The sequence below is a fragment of the Chanos chanos genome, chromosome 8, assembly GCF_902362185.1.
Source record: "Chanos chanos chromosome 8, fChaCha1.1, whole genome shotgun sequence".
Lineage (NCBI taxonomy): Eukaryota > Metazoa > Chordata > Actinopteri > Gonorynchiformes > Chanidae > Chanos > Chanos chanos.
In genome coordinates, this window is record NC_044502.1 from 38,079,424 (window position 1) to 38,094,271 (window position 14,848).

Consider the following 14,848-nt stretch of genomic DNA (forward strand, 5'->3'; position numbering starts at 1 on the left):
AAGTCCGCCCACCTATAAGGGTTTCGCTGTGTCATCAGCCAATGATGGAAAAGAAAAAAATTGATTGACTTGAACGAAAACCAATTGTCCCGGCAACGTTCTACTATTTCGGTATAACAACAAATGAGAAAGGAAGACAGGAGACAAGATTCGGAACGGTTACTGGCCACGGAGCAGCGGGCCAGGGTGGGCATCTACTGAAGGAGCCTATAGATGAAGATCTTTTTTCGTGAGTGACAGCGCAACGAATGACATTATACAGACAGCTAGCTTGACCATGACGTAATTCACAAAGATTTTGGAAAAATGTCATCAGCACCTAAAGGCGTGAGCATTGCACCTCCTAGTAGCTGTGCTCAACCCTACTGTATCTAACTGTATGACATCACAAGAAAACTACTTTAATTATACATTACCTGTACCTGATTTCCATATTCTCTGATTAAAATAAAGAAACTCATGTAACACCATTAGTGTAAATAAGAAGATGCCCATATCATGAAATTCCTTAGAGCGATTTCTGCTATGCAAGAGTTTAAATCAGTAAGGCATCCAGTTTATGAATTGCGATTGATACAATGGGAAATTTTTAAATAAAATTCTATAAGCAGAAAATTCTTGATTCAAACCATTTATTGGAAAGGTACAAATCACCACCATCAAAAACAAATGACTGAGCTTGTAGGTTTAAATTTCGGCTATAGTAACGTCAAGGGCACCTGCATGAATGTTCAAAATATGAATATTGTACAAAATCTGTAAAACAAGGAACCAAAATACAGTTCAGATAGGGTCTCTAGCTTTTCAATTCTATAGCAGGTCCTGCTATTCTCCATTACAAAAAAGAAAAACATTACTTCAAGGCGAAAGCCAGGCTAACCCAACAATCCAACAGAGAAAATCCAGAGAAAGAGATAGGAGGAACACAGAATGCACCAGGGAAAGAGCAGTAAAATTACTCTGTACAGAGATTTAGAGGCCTATAATGCAGTTAACACCGGTTTTTGCACTCATGACTGATTCACATAGTTGACAGAAGATGTGGCAGACATATAATTAGATCAGCGCCGCCTTCTATCAGGACTCCGACTGCGTCTTCGTCCACCCCTGCACAGAGATTGAAAGTTAGACCTCTGTAATTTAACACTTTTCTAGTCAGTTACAGTTAAGTCATGTAAGAAAAATGCAATTCAGTTTCTTGAGACACAACAGACGCATGGGAACCAAACTACTGCCTCTTCAACCTTCAAGTCATTAACAATTCAAGGCCTCCGAGGTTAAACGCCATACAACAAAAGCAAAATCAAATTCTCACTATTTCTAGCATGAAACAGTGTGAGTATACTGACCTCCTTTTGCTTTTGGGTGGTCCCCTCACAAAGCCCCAGTCTACACTGATTGGTTGACCCATTAAGTCTTGGCCATTCAGCCCTTCCATGGCAGCCTGTGCTTCCTTATATGTCTCGTATTCCACCAGTGCATATCCCTGTAAGAAACATAGTAGTAGTACTCATTGGTATTCATTCATCCTCCTTTCAATCAAAATTAGAAGCCCCAACCCGGGAAATCTCACTGTAACGCAAAAGCTGACTGGAAACCATGTTTGATTGAATTGGGCATGTCTAAGCATCAAGCTTGGACAAGAAGCCCGTACAGTGGTTCTCTAGGAGGGAGGCTGATTATTCACTGATATTGGGAAAAAAATAGAGTACTCAAAATAATTTGGTGAAAAATATTTCTTGGTACAATACTACCATCTTGTGGATGTAACCATGAGAAGACATTTGTCCAAATAGCAAATTAAACTCTAGTTGTAACGAATATTTCATATGGCATTTTTTGCATGGTGTATAGCCCCACCTTCAGGTAGCCTGTTCTTCTGTCCAAGTTTAAATGTAAATTCTTGATTTCTCCGTACTCTGCAAATTTGTCATGGATGTCTTCTTCAGTGGCCTCCTCATGGACTCCAGTAACAAACAGAATCCATCCTTCAACAGCTGATGAGACATGATCAAATGAACAGAGGGTATTTGTTAAATCTATACTGCTTTTTAACTAACATGACAGATGTAATAATGCAAACAATATTCCTTTAACACAATTTTTACATTTTCATGTCCACAGAATGTCACTTGGATGATCAGATTCGGAACAGCTCTACATGTTCAACAAGAGCTCAGTCAGCTTCAAAAGTCAAAACAATGCTTACTTATTTTCATACCAACAACAAGTGAGTATGCTACACCCCCCACTCACACACACTCTAGAAGGGCAATAGAACATTTTCATCTGTTTGTTACCTTAATAAACATTTCACATTTGAGCACATGCACATAAAAAATCTAAGCAAACGTTTGAGTAAACAAGCCCACCACCCTGCACTGGAGACTGGACACATTGGAAATAACAAAAATTTGTGAAACTTCAATTTGGCACATGTTACATGTGACTACATAATGAGTTATACATCCATAAAAAAGATGCTATTCATACACAAACTGCTTTTACACAACTGCAAATTACCACAAACTCAACTCATTCTACCATAGTGAAAGCATAAACAATTACACTACAGATATTGCTAACGTTTATAAAGCTCTAACAAGAGAGTCGCTGATATCAGCATACCAGTGTAACTGCAACAAAAAAGAATAAGCATAGCTTTCAGCACAGCTGCCTGAACTCCACATCACACAGTGGCCTACTGATATGTACCATGTTCACACAGATGGTTAAAAGAGCCATAAGAGCTGCCAATACAAAACTGTTATCAGAATAAAAACAAAAGAATAGGGATGCTTTCATAATTAATTTTTCTCTCTCTCTCTCTCTCTCTTTAATTTTCCCAATTACCAAAATACAATCATCTTCCCTTATTAAGTGATTAAAATCAAATATGTATGTGACTGCAAGGATCGGTTGACGGAAATCAGGAGGGATGCTCATAGTACAGTGAAAGTCAATGTATCAATTCAAACATAATTTGAATTATGAAAAAAAAAAAAAGTAGTTTAGTGTTTTCTGCTGATAACACATTAGCAAAGCTCAACTTACATCTCTGTGGGCCAGGCTCATCTCCGTCCTGCTCGACTGTGTCATAGTCCTCTCTCACTCTGGACCTCGCACCTTCCTCTAGAACAGAACAATGAAAAAACAAGCATCAGAATCGGATAGTTATGTGGAATGTAATGCATGTTTTTAGGGGGAGTTATTCACACGTGACTTACCAGAACCAAAACCGCGACCCTTTCTCTTCTTTGCTTTTTCTTTCAGCTTGTGGATGCTCTCTGAAATGACGATTGAGGGATAGACGACATAATTAATATCAAGTTTCTAAAAAGAAGAATGAGTCGGTTCGTAAATCTTCTTACAGTCGTAGATGACGAAACGCTTAAATTCCCTAAGCACAGGGGAATGTGAGCCAAAACACATTCTGTGCTACCGATAGCAAGCAAGTTCAACGGTACATTGTTAGCTTCTTAGCTTAGCTAGGCCGCACAATATCCAAAGATTTTCAGCAGTAGCTACCTAGATAGCTAGCTTTCTTTCCCTTTCCTCCTATTCCCGTGTCCCACTGAGGTCTGGCAAGACGGCTTATTTCAATTGTGAGTCAAGACCAATGTTCACATGTTAGCCATCACAACGCTCTTCGTGTTCTGCGATCGGCGAACCGTACAAATAGCCAATGTCAACATTTCTGATAATAGAGCGCTACAAAGTACTCCAGCTTGTGTTCCGCGGGAACGGCTGTTAGCTCAGCTAACCAGTTAGCTAGCCACGTTAGGTTAGCGGCCAATTTGGTGAATTCCTGGGCGCCCATTTTGCTGCAGCAAAGTTATTTCACAGCCATACACAGCACTCCCCGTTTTTAATATAACACATATGAAATTACTGAAACCCTACCATCACCATCCTCGTCCATAGGAAAGTCTTCGCCTCCAGCTTCATGAAGATCTAATACGTCCGCCATGATGTCTGTGATCTGTGTTAGAGGAAAGAACGTGTGCGCGCGCTTGCGTACTTTTCTTGTTTTAAAGGATGACTTAACATCTCTAAACATAATGCTGCCATCTACAGGATTGACGGTTACCTGAAACCACATTGACAAAAGAACGGTTTTAGCCTCATCTTTACATGACAACCTATTGAGAACAATTTAATAAAAAACTAAGCTTGTCTCAAATTTTCTTTTTGATTCTGCAGTTCTTTAGCTACTTCTTGAGGACAGTGTATGACCACGACAATGGCGCATTATTTTCAGAGAAGTTTCCCCATTTCAGACATGTATTTTGTACATATACTATATACAACATCTGCAAAGATGTGAACTCAGCATAAGGACTCTGGCCTGCTCGGCCTATCTCAGAATTCTCCTGCCCTCGATGGACTTGTCACCCACCTATAATGACCTGATCTCAGCCTATAGAACTTCAGCCCTTCAACTGCTGCCTGATATCATATACGTTGGCTCATGCTTATCAGCAACCCTGATAACTAAGACATGATTGGTTTTTTTCCTCCTCTGTCCTGCTGCAACAATGCTAAATTCTTTGCCATGATACAGACCTTTAAACTATCAGATGCACTAATTTTTGTATGATATTTAACATATTTTACATTATATTGTCCAAGGCCCATTCTTTTTATTTGTCCCATTTTATCACCATAGCAGCTATGAGCCCAGATAATGCTGATATTATGCCTCACATTAATACACCATTTTCTATATTTTCCATATGTCTGCCATATTTCTTCTCAACAGAAAAGGAAAGAAAATGTTGGTTGTTCTCTCTGTCTGTCTGTCTGTCTGTCTGTCTGTCTGTCTCTCTCTCTCTCCCTCTCTCTCTTTTTAAGATTCCTCATGGTGACATCCAACTAAACTGGGTCAACTTGCAGGACTAAATAACAGTATATATACTAAGACCACCAAAGGCTCTTCCAAATTTGTTGTATGCATACAGACAAATGCTCACTGTAAGGTTCTAACGATGGTGGTTTAGTTACATTTTAGCTGTTTTAACTGATGCAAATAGATCAAAACCAGGGCATACAACAGAAAAACTGAAAACAAAGTGTGGTACATCTAACAGATTCACTTTGGTGAATTATTTACAATTCTCTCTTTATTTGACCATTCATTTGTGGCAGACTATAAATTTTTGTTGTGTTGCCACTTTGTTAGATTCCAGTAGAATACAATCAGAGCAGGCAAAATACTCAATAAATCTTTAGATAAACCAGTTCTAATGTGTTGTCAGTGCTGTGAAATGGTGTGATGTGGACTCAGTGTTGTTGGACAAACTTTGACCGAATGAATCTTAAACTAGCATACAAAGCATTGTAAATGCTTCAGCACTGTCATATGGCTTTTGATATAGACATTAGATGAATGAAGAGTAAATTAGCATTAATTGCTATAATAATAAAACATATCATGAAATCACACAGAAGAGAAAAATGGTCAGTCAGTGTCTAAAAGATGGGACAGGAATTTGTTTATCATATGTAGGGAGAAGAATGCGCTACCTGGTGACTTATGTCATGCTGTATGTTGAGAATATTTACTATATCTCTGAAAATAAAATCTGTGTTCATGAAAAAAATGAATAAATTAAAAAGAAAGTGCATTAAATTATATAGTTCAGGTGAAACAATGCATAATGGTGACTCTGTCTTCCAAGGTCCCATAAAATGATAAGTTTATCTGTAATGAAACAATGACTCGCACTGCAGTGCTCTGCTTCTGCTTTAACAAAGTGATTTTCCCCATATGTTATAAACAAAAGGATTTTTGCTTTTTCTGATGCAGACTTTGCAGAGTAATAACAGATGTACTTCCTTGAAAAAAAAAAAAGGTTTTTAGCCTGTGTAAAATTGTCAAAAGAATTCTACTGGATTTCATCATGTTTTGAAACATTTGTAAATGGAAATACAACATAAAGCAAATAAAATATCTAAACGAGAACCAGAACTCCCTAGACGGTGTATAGAGCTGTTTGTTACAGCATTTTTTTTACCACTTTTAAATGCATGTTGAACACATTTGTTTTAAGCAATATTTTGCTGTTGGAACTTAATGCTTTATTCAGAGAGGCTCACACACACTTAAGTGGTTGCTAAGTGTGGGTTGTTTTTTTTTTCAGTTTCTCAGCTGCTGCAGACCATGTGTTTTCTCTAAAATTGCAATGTTCTTTCCTAAAGAGAATGTCTACAGGCTGATTTACATTAATCAACTTATCATCTTACACAGATACACATATGAACTTTGAGTTGAATACTGAAATAGCAGATGAGGCCTCAAGGTTCGCCAACTCATCATTTGTACATTGCAGTGATTACATCAACTATCTCCTGATCACCCTTTGACCTGCTGGATTCCTCATTTGTTTTGAGGACTATAAAAGCCAGCAGCAGCTTGGGTAAGGTACCATTCGGTCCAAGAACATCAGGAGTGAAGGTAAGCTGTCTCCCTTTCTCAAGTTATTGTTCTGGAATGTGTTGAGAGGAGACGATTTTCGCCAAAAAGCATTCAGAAATGTCTTTACAATAGTGACATAGCTTAGACTTTCCAGGAATCTCTGGAAAAATAACAGCATGGAAAAACAATGTTTCTGTCGAAAATATATATATTTATTGTGTTTCACAGGTACATTAGTGTACCATAAACCGCGCTTTGAAATATTTGCCTTCTTCACCAATAGGCATCTGGTTCTCAACTAGCCACCATGAAGTTCTCTCTGATTGCAGCCCTTGTTGTTGTCCTGGCTATTGCTCATGGTAAGAAATAATCTTTTAAAATGAAATTTAAGCCTCTCTGTGCTGCTGTGAGAGCTCTGTGTATTGTGATCCAGAGTGAATATTTTCACATTATTACACCAAAAAAAAAAAAAAAAAGACTATCCTTCACATTTAATAGCATGCATTTGTTTGAACTACGTGACATTTATTAATAATGACAACTGATGACTCTGTTATCATGGAAAAGCATGGAGGGTTAGTAAATTGTCCTCTTTTTAAGGCACTGAGTCCATGTCTGTGGTGAAGCGTGAGGCTCCCGCAGAACTTGAGAAGATCACCCAATACTTTGAGGGTCTGCTTGAGACTCTGAAGAGTGCAGATGCCCCTGAGCTGGCTAACAAGGCCAAGTAAGCTTGTGAACAATACTCAATATGAAGACATTTTAGTGAACCTTGCTGCTCATTGTAGTTGAGCAAGAAAATAAATGTTGTGTTATGTGGATTCAGGTTTAACTATCCAATATATATGTTTACATACTTTTAAATGTCCTTTAAACGTCCATTTTTTTCCACTTTACTTGAGATCACGTAGAAAAGCCTTGTAATGAGAATTTTACGTTAACTCTATGCTGGTCAGATCTTTCATTTTAATCATAAATTTAATTTAGCATCCGTTTGTGGATTTTTGGGAAGACACGTTAAATTTTGCTTATTTCTCCTACAGGGCTTACTTTGAGGAGAGCAAAGCTAAGCTGCAGCCAATGGTTGAAAAGCTCCAGGAGCAGCTGAAACCACTCTCTGGAAACCTTGAGGAGCAGATCAAACCCATTGCTGACTCCGTCCAGGCCCAGCTCGCTCCCTACGCCAGCCTGGTCCAGAGTCAGGTCGAGGATGTCCTAAAATTTGTGGTGGACCAGACCAAGGCTATCCTGCCTGCTCCTTCCCAGTAAAGAACAAAGTCGACTTCCCTGTGAATCCATCTGTTCAAATGTTTGTTTGAACTAATAAAAGGGATAAAAGTGCTTTGTGTGGTGCTTGTCAAACTCTTTAGTACTTTAGATTAAACCGGCTATGGACATCATAGACAATAATGTCTGTCGTAGTTTATAATACTCTCATCCATTATAGAGATATAGTTTTTGGGCAGTAGTTTACCTAAAAAATACCATTGTGCTATGGCAGTATGTGATAGTGGAAAAAAGTATATGTGTTCTCACATGGTTTGAATGAAATTGACTGGAAAAAGTCTTTTCCAACATTTTGAAGATCAGCTGTAGCCGTACCCCTCGGATAGATCATATTTGCATAGGTTTAATACTCACAGCAAAAAGCAGGAATGACTCCAAAGCAAAACTTTATTGAGGGAAAAGGGACAATAATCCAGAAGAATACAACAAAATTGTGAATAGGCCGTATGCTTTACATGCTCAGAATTTCAGACTGACACATTGGGCATGCATTAGAACACAATCCTTCGGTGTCACGATAGCTGTAATCTACGATTTTGTCCATGCAGTCACGGCAGAAATGATGGCCACAGGGGTGTCGCCATAATTTCCAGCGTCGTATTCGACCACAACGCTGGCAGTCACGCAGAGCAATGCTGCACCGCGGTGGACTTGGAGTGGCCCCGGAGAAAAAAACCTCAGCCAAACTGAAGGGACAGAGAACAAGTTAAACATATAACTACAGGCTTTTTTTTCTTTAAACCTGATTCAACATAGCAATAGCCTACAGTAATATCTCGCTGATGTGGGACCTCTATCCCCCGGAAAAAATAATGCATAGGGCGATACATTAAATTTTACAAGGCATATGAAATGCTTATCACTGGTATGTGACACAGTTATGAACAGAAGGTTCCAGTTAAAGTAAAGCAATAAACAAAAATGAAATCGAATTAAGTCTACCTGTCAACACTAAAACCGCACGACATTTTAATTACAGGTGCGCAAATCTACACTACAAAGAGAGAAAGAAAAAGAGAAAACTATAGAAGATATACTTTGTCCCCTTATCCAACGGCGAGGAAGGAAAGTGAGTATTGCCCTCCAACACTCATGAAGACCTGACCTCATTTTCATGTTGTGATTTAATCATTGTAGATAATGAGAATTCAGCAGTGGAATAAAGTGTGTCAATGAATGCTTAAACGACAAGCAACTGGCTGGCTATAGTTTGGCTCTGTGACAGTAAAAGCTAAACGAAATTCACATGATGGGCATGGAATGTTACATCATAATCTATAAACGCAAAATAAGAGGTTTAAAGAAAAGCAAATTGTGTGTGTGTTTTTTAAACTACCCTCAGATAGTTCGAGTTGTTTTAAATAAATATTTCCTATTCGGACTTCTTCACGAAGACCCAACATTGTTGTTTCATTTCATAGATTTGTTCAGTCGCTCTGCAATGGACGATCTAAAAAGTGAATTTGTAGTCCGAATTTCGGTAGTGAACTTACATAGAATTGAGATATCTAGCCACGAATAAATGAAATGGGCGTGTAAACTAACTATAGTAGAAACTCCCGGTATCTCTTGCATTGATTAAAAATGTCATTTCCTAATTTCAACTTTTCTCACGTTCTTCGAATATAACCCTAACGTTAGCTGTAGTGGAGTGATGAAATTTCCTTAAGAACAAGAAACTACTCTGTGACAGTCGTGTAGCACAGTTTTGATGAGAGGAAGCCCATATGTACACAACAACCTTTAGGTTTAAACAAAATTGCCTTGGTTTAATTTCGATAAATATTCATTTTTTTGTGAAGTGCACCTACCTGACCTCCACAGAGATCTAAAATCAATTGGCTGTACTGGGCGGCTTGTCCTGAGCATACCAGTTTCATATTTCTAATATGAAGTTTTTAAATTACTTATAGGCCTATAGATAAACTCGACAAACTGTTGTTGTACTGTTTTTAAACTATGTAGAATGTTCCTTGCCGACTGTGGGCTCGCTTCCGACCTCATTCTAATATGAAGACGAATCTTATGTAATAAAATATGTTAGAACTTCATTTTGTTATCTCAATTCTCATAAATTAGCAGTTGCCATTTCTAGCATTCTTGACGTTCAGTTCACGGGAGATGGGGGAGGTAAACACAAACAGGCCTATCCAGTCAACATAGAATATAAAACCAACATTTCCGCGACAGACTGGTGTGGTGATTATACATGGTTTTTAAGATTTGAGCACTGTAATCATGCGTTTATAGTGAAGGGAATGTCAGACTGCCTGCATAAATCAACAGTCGAGCTTAGTCATAAATTTCCACTTAAAAGTTCTGAAGAACTTAGTTGTCCCGACATTGCATAGAAAAGACGCATTGAAGACTCAGGAGCTTACTGACAGGCGCTGAGTAGTGGTTATTTATTTAACCAACAGAGGGCAGTGCCGGTATCCTGATAATATTCTTTGACGAATTAGTAACGTGTAAGTAGACGTGTGTCTCAGAGCTGTGAGGTAGACTATGACTTGTTGTCCGCATTGGTTGAAAGAACAACAAAATCACTAGTCTTCCACACTGCTGTGGACTGCCAGTACAACTAAAGGATTTGTATCTTCTGTGAACCTTGGTGTGCCCACTCTTTTCAAAGAGTGGACTGTCACAGCGTGAGAAAATAAAATAACCACAGAAAATAATAAATAAATGAATGAAACTGGTGTTTCAGCAACAATTAATATCAGTACTTAATCTTTAGTCTAAATTAACTGAAAATTGATATACTATGCCAGCATTAATGATATCATTTTGCATAATTACTGAGTAAAGTACATTTCTGGAATTAATATAATCCAGTTAAACAACTTAAAGAAAAACATAATGAAAAGGGAATCACATATGTCTTTTGTGAGGTTTTATATTTTTGTCGAATTTCCTCCACTATTTCTCTGTGGCTTAGCCTTGGGACGTTGTTGCCAGGCTACAGCCAGTGCTCAGTGTCCTGCTGGATTCTAATATTTGCAATGTTCTGTCTGATTCAAAGAGACTGTCACTGAACTTCAGCACCTCCATCAAATGGACCTTATCTTGTCATATCACAAATACACTCTGACCTTACATTTGAAGGTTGCGCAGGCTTGAAAGAAGCACTGCCTGTCCTCTCTGACCTTCCCCTTGTTTCAAGAGGTTAGAAAAACAATGTAAGTGCCTGAAAAAGGCACTTTTGATTTGTACATGTCTTGGTTTTAGGGATAAGGAATATAGGAATGTGCGAGGCATTTGTGTTGGAATTATGTTAAGTGTGGTATATGCCACCTCACATATTAACAGTGAATACAGTTAAAGGCACAGTTCTGAATGTGAACATGGCAGTCCTACTATATTGTTAACAAGTACATACGTTCGTGATTTAGCGACAGATTATTGTCCCCTTGATGCATAAATTAGGTTTAAACACATTTTCCTTATGAAGTTAAACAACTGAAATACACCAATATTATTCACACTGCAATACCTCACAACAGGTCTGTATTGACAGCTGCACTGGGCACAGTAATGCGGTACACAGGATTGTGCATTTTATATATATTTTTTTTTTTTAACTGACATGTGCCATTTGACATCATGAATGGTTTGTCTCGAAAGTATGAAACGTCGATTTCACATTTTCGGTAAAGGCATTCATAAAAAGCATAAAAATATCCCGTGATTTTGAAATTGTCATTTGAAATTGTCACGTGCCCGCAAGCAAAATTCATTTTTAGAGGCTACAGGAGCAAACAAATGCTAGCAATAAGATGTATAGACTGTGATATAGCTTGCCACATAATTTCAAAAAGAATGCTTAATAACAAAAATCAGTGCTCATCTCACAGCATAAATAAGTATTTACTGTGTGAAGTAATATATCCCAAAACCCCACAAGCTAAACAATAAACTGACATAAACAGAACACATATGTAGTACTATATGTACCAAAACAAGACATTTACGCATCATCGCCTTCTCATCATTGGAATGGCAATGCTTACAACAGGTAAGTCAGATTTAAATAGAATGGATGTAACTGTAGTTCTTAAGGGGTATGTAAATATGTATATAATTTTCTTTCTGAAATCCATCTTCACTTTTTCTGAGGGGCTATAGTGAGCATACTGTCTCTTAGAATGTGTCTTAGAATATGATGGTGGGGGGGTATATGTGCTGCATTGTTACATTTCCATACCTATCCTTAGACAATAACAAACGCTAAATACTTAACGGCAAAATCAGCCAAACCAAGATACGCTTAAAGGTGAGCACGCCGTCATTTTTTTTACTATTATATTTAAACAAACAAACAAAAGGAGAAAAAAAAAATATATGGCAGGTGCTCTAATCACATTGCGGTTACAAATGCAGTGCTGCCTCACTGGTTTTTGAAATGGAGTGATACTTTTGTCGCTTGCCTACATACTCACATTTGGGAGCACCATACTGAGCTCATTAGGACAAAAACAGGGTACTCACCATGATGTGCGGGTCGCCCAGAAGAATCAGCCTGCAAGCGAGAAAGGGTTTGTTTTTGACAAAACAACAAAAAAAAAAGCTCTTGGTGATAATTGGAGTCTCAATAGCACTTGAGAGTGAAAAAAGAAGGGTAAGAAGAATGAGGCACTGAAGCAAACCCCCAAGATGCTTTAGAAGAGGTGTAGACAGATTGGCAGGGAATGGTTCGAATATGACATAGTACGATATAGCTCTGTGGTTCCAAAGGAAATCTACAACATGAATTCTTTTGTGAGAATGCTACAGGTTACATGTGGCCCTTATGGCAGGAGGACATCTCTGTCTCAGTGGTCAGTGTTGGACACTGATGGATATGTTTTGTAGGCATGAGTTATTTTATTATTTTTTTTTTTAACTCAAAGCTGACAGACAGACAACCCCCATACACACAGGTGCTATTCAAGGATATTGTGTAAAAATGACGTCACTGTAATGTAGTTGGAAATCTTTTCAGTATAAAAGTCCCGCCCTCTATTTTGAGATTTTGTGTGGCTCTCTCTCTTACTTTATGATCACTCTCTCTCACTCCTTCCCTCTTGCTCTCTTTCCACCCCCCCCCCCCCAAACACACACACACACACATACAAACACACACTTACAGTACACCCTCATACACACATGCAGTCATATCTTTTGAGCACAAAATTCAAGATACATGTGTCATGCATATGTGCCACCAGAGAGAGAGATGATCACACCCCCCCTCCCCAAATATTTTAAACTCACGAATCATAGCAGTTGTAATATACCACTATTCATGTAGGTACTATTTTATAAATGTATTGGTATACTCAGAAACATAGTAGATGCAGTTAAAGACAGTGGGCCGCAATGCAGGTGTTTTACCTCAGCAACAATGGAGTGCTGGCCTTGGTGATAGTTGCTAGGCAATGGATGAAAATACAATGGCCTCCTTAGAAACTAAAGGCCCTTAAGTGGGCTAAAAGGAGCAGTACCAAGGAAAATAAACTAGATGTACAAAAAAGAGAGCCTAAGTCCGATATTTTTCTCAACTGATCAACCTAAATCTGAACATGGTTACTAGGAAGATTTCAAATAATGGAGGAAATGTAATCTGAGGTCTTCTATAAAAGCACTCAAATTCAAGGCTATGGTCTAATGAATATAATAGAGGCAGTGGAGACAGGACTGAATTAAAACTTGGTTTAAGACGTGGGTCTTGCAGTCTTAATCTATCTATGTGAGTGAAAATGTTTTTGTCACAGTATTTGTTTACTGTAACTGTACTAATTATTAGCTACAATACATTTATTAATCTATGGTATAGACCACAGAGCAAACATTAGAACTCTTATATCACAGCGAACAATAAACTATTTTATATCATCTTTACGCAACTACATGTGATTTAATCTGCAAGAATTTGAATTTTCTATAGAGATAATGAAAAGGGTCTCTAAGAGTTTTTAAATCATTTCCATTACCAAAGTTAACTTTGTAATGAGGAAATCTAATTTGCTCAGGCAAGCATTTAGCAATTATAAGGCCAATCATTTATTAAGTGGAGGTCAGCCCATTAACGATGGTTAAAAAAAGAAAGAAGCATAGCACAAGTTTGATGCATGCCCCGTTGAGTTTTAGACAGGTCTTGACAATGGGACCAGCAGCAAAATGTAAATTACACTAAATTGCCCCTAATACAAGTGTATGGTAGGTCTGAGTGGCATTGTAGGTCCTTTATGCATATGAGTGATGGGTTCAGCTACAAAGTGGAGGTGAATTAGAGAACAGACTTGAAAACAGTGGAGAGCCAGCAGGCTGAACAGGAGAGCCCGGCTATACAAGATTGTTCTTTTGTGCTGCTAGAGGAGGCAGGTGCACTTTGCAAGTCATTGAGAGACCGAAGGGTTCACTCAGTGGGAAACAATATTTTCAAGATAAAAAGGACATTAATTGGAAGTATTTTTAGGGTTTTGGTTTTTCATTTCTGTCTCTTTCTCCTTTTTACAATAAAAAAACTAGACATTGCTCACACATAATGAGGTTGTGTACAACTAAAAACAGGACCAAACCTCATTTAGGTGTATCTGAGCACATAGAAACACACAGTCTACTTAAACAAATAGATGAAAACAATGTCAAAATGATATTTTGGGGGATTTTTTTTTAGTATACGGGAGCTTTGCTTAATGTAGTGCCAGCAAATACTGTTGCATGTATATGAACTGAGGCAGAGAATTTATCCTCAGACATGACCTTAGTGCAGTTAGCCATGAAAATGTCTATGCATGACGGTAAACCCAGTAAACCACGATAAACCCTCTCAGACTACCTTTGTAATATATCATATTAATGGTATATAAATTATAGATATAGTGAACACCAATCGCTATTGTCACTTTCAACATACTGCAACAATATCATCATCACGTTAGTTTCTGTGTAAAGACTCCTATACACAGCATTTCCAAGTTTTATGTTATCTTCCAGTTAGGATGTACACATGCAAACAGTCTTTCAGGATATGCCATTCACTCTAAGTAACTCTTCTCTTTTCCTCTAAATTTCATGAATTTTAATCTGAGATTTGGAAATTTGTTCATTCTTCACTTCTTGTGGATTTTGTTATAGGTTTGGTGCGTATCGTCAGCATCA

The 14,848-nt window shown here is 38.0% G+C and overlaps 2 protein-coding genes across 2 annotated transcripts; one reads left to right on the forward strand and one right to left on the reverse strand.

Annotated features, from left to right (window-relative positions):
* Positions 1-615: 615 nt before the first annotated feature.
* Positions 616-3,988, reverse strand: rbm8a (RNA binding motif protein 8A). The gene is made up of 6 exons (XM_030781362.1): positions 3,904-3,988; positions 3,228-3,287; positions 3,055-3,132; positions 1,861-1,997; positions 1,350-1,486; positions 616-1,107 (listed from the first exon to the last, which is right to left on the reverse strand). The coding sequence occupies exons 1-6, from the start codon at positions 3,968-3,970 to the stop codon at positions 1,062-1,064; spliced, it is 525 nt and encodes a 174-aa protein (XP_030637222.1). The 5' UTR covers positions 3,971-3,988; the 3' UTR covers positions 616-1,061.
* A 2,737-nt stretch (positions 3,989-6,725) lies between these two features.
* On the forward strand, positions 6,726-7,687 carry LOC115819678 (type-4 ice-structuring protein LS-12-like). Its single transcript, XM_030783180.1, has 3 exons — positions 6,726-6,777; positions 7,019-7,145; positions 7,462-7,687. The coding sequence occupies exons 1-3, from the start codon at positions 6,726-6,728 to the stop codon at positions 7,685-7,687; spliced, it is 405 nt and encodes a 134-aa protein (XP_030639040.1).
* The last annotated feature ends 7,161 nt before the right edge of the window (positions 7,688-14,848 follow it).

Excerpts from the sequence above, each read along its gene's own strand:
- rbm8a (XM_030781362.1), bottom strand. The coding sequence starts at position 3,970 with ATGGCGGACGTATTAGATCTTCATGAAGCTGGAGGCGAAGACTTTCCT. Across the intron at positions 3,133-3,227 it reads GGGTCGCGGTTTTGGTTCTG|AGGAAGGTGCGAGGTCCAGA; the intron begins GTAAGTCACGTG and ends GTTCTGTTCTAG. Across the intron at positions 1,998-3,054 it reads TGAGCCTGGCCCACAGAGAT|CTGTTGAAGGATGGATTCTG; the intron begins GTAAGTTGAGCT and ends ATGTCTCATCAG.
- LOC115819678 (XM_030783180.1), top strand. The coding sequence starts at position 6,726 with ATGAAGTTCTCTCTGATTGCAGCCCTTGTTGTTGTCCTGGCTATTGCT. Across the intron at positions 6,778-7,018 it reads TGTCCTGGCTATTGCTCATG|GCACTGAGTCCATGTCTGTG; the intron begins GTAAGAAATAAT and ends CCTCTTTTTAAG. Across the intron at positions 7,146-7,461 it reads GAGCTGGCTAACAAGGCCAA|GGCTTACTTTGAGGAGAGCA; the intron begins GTAAGCTTGTGA and ends TTTCTCCTACAG.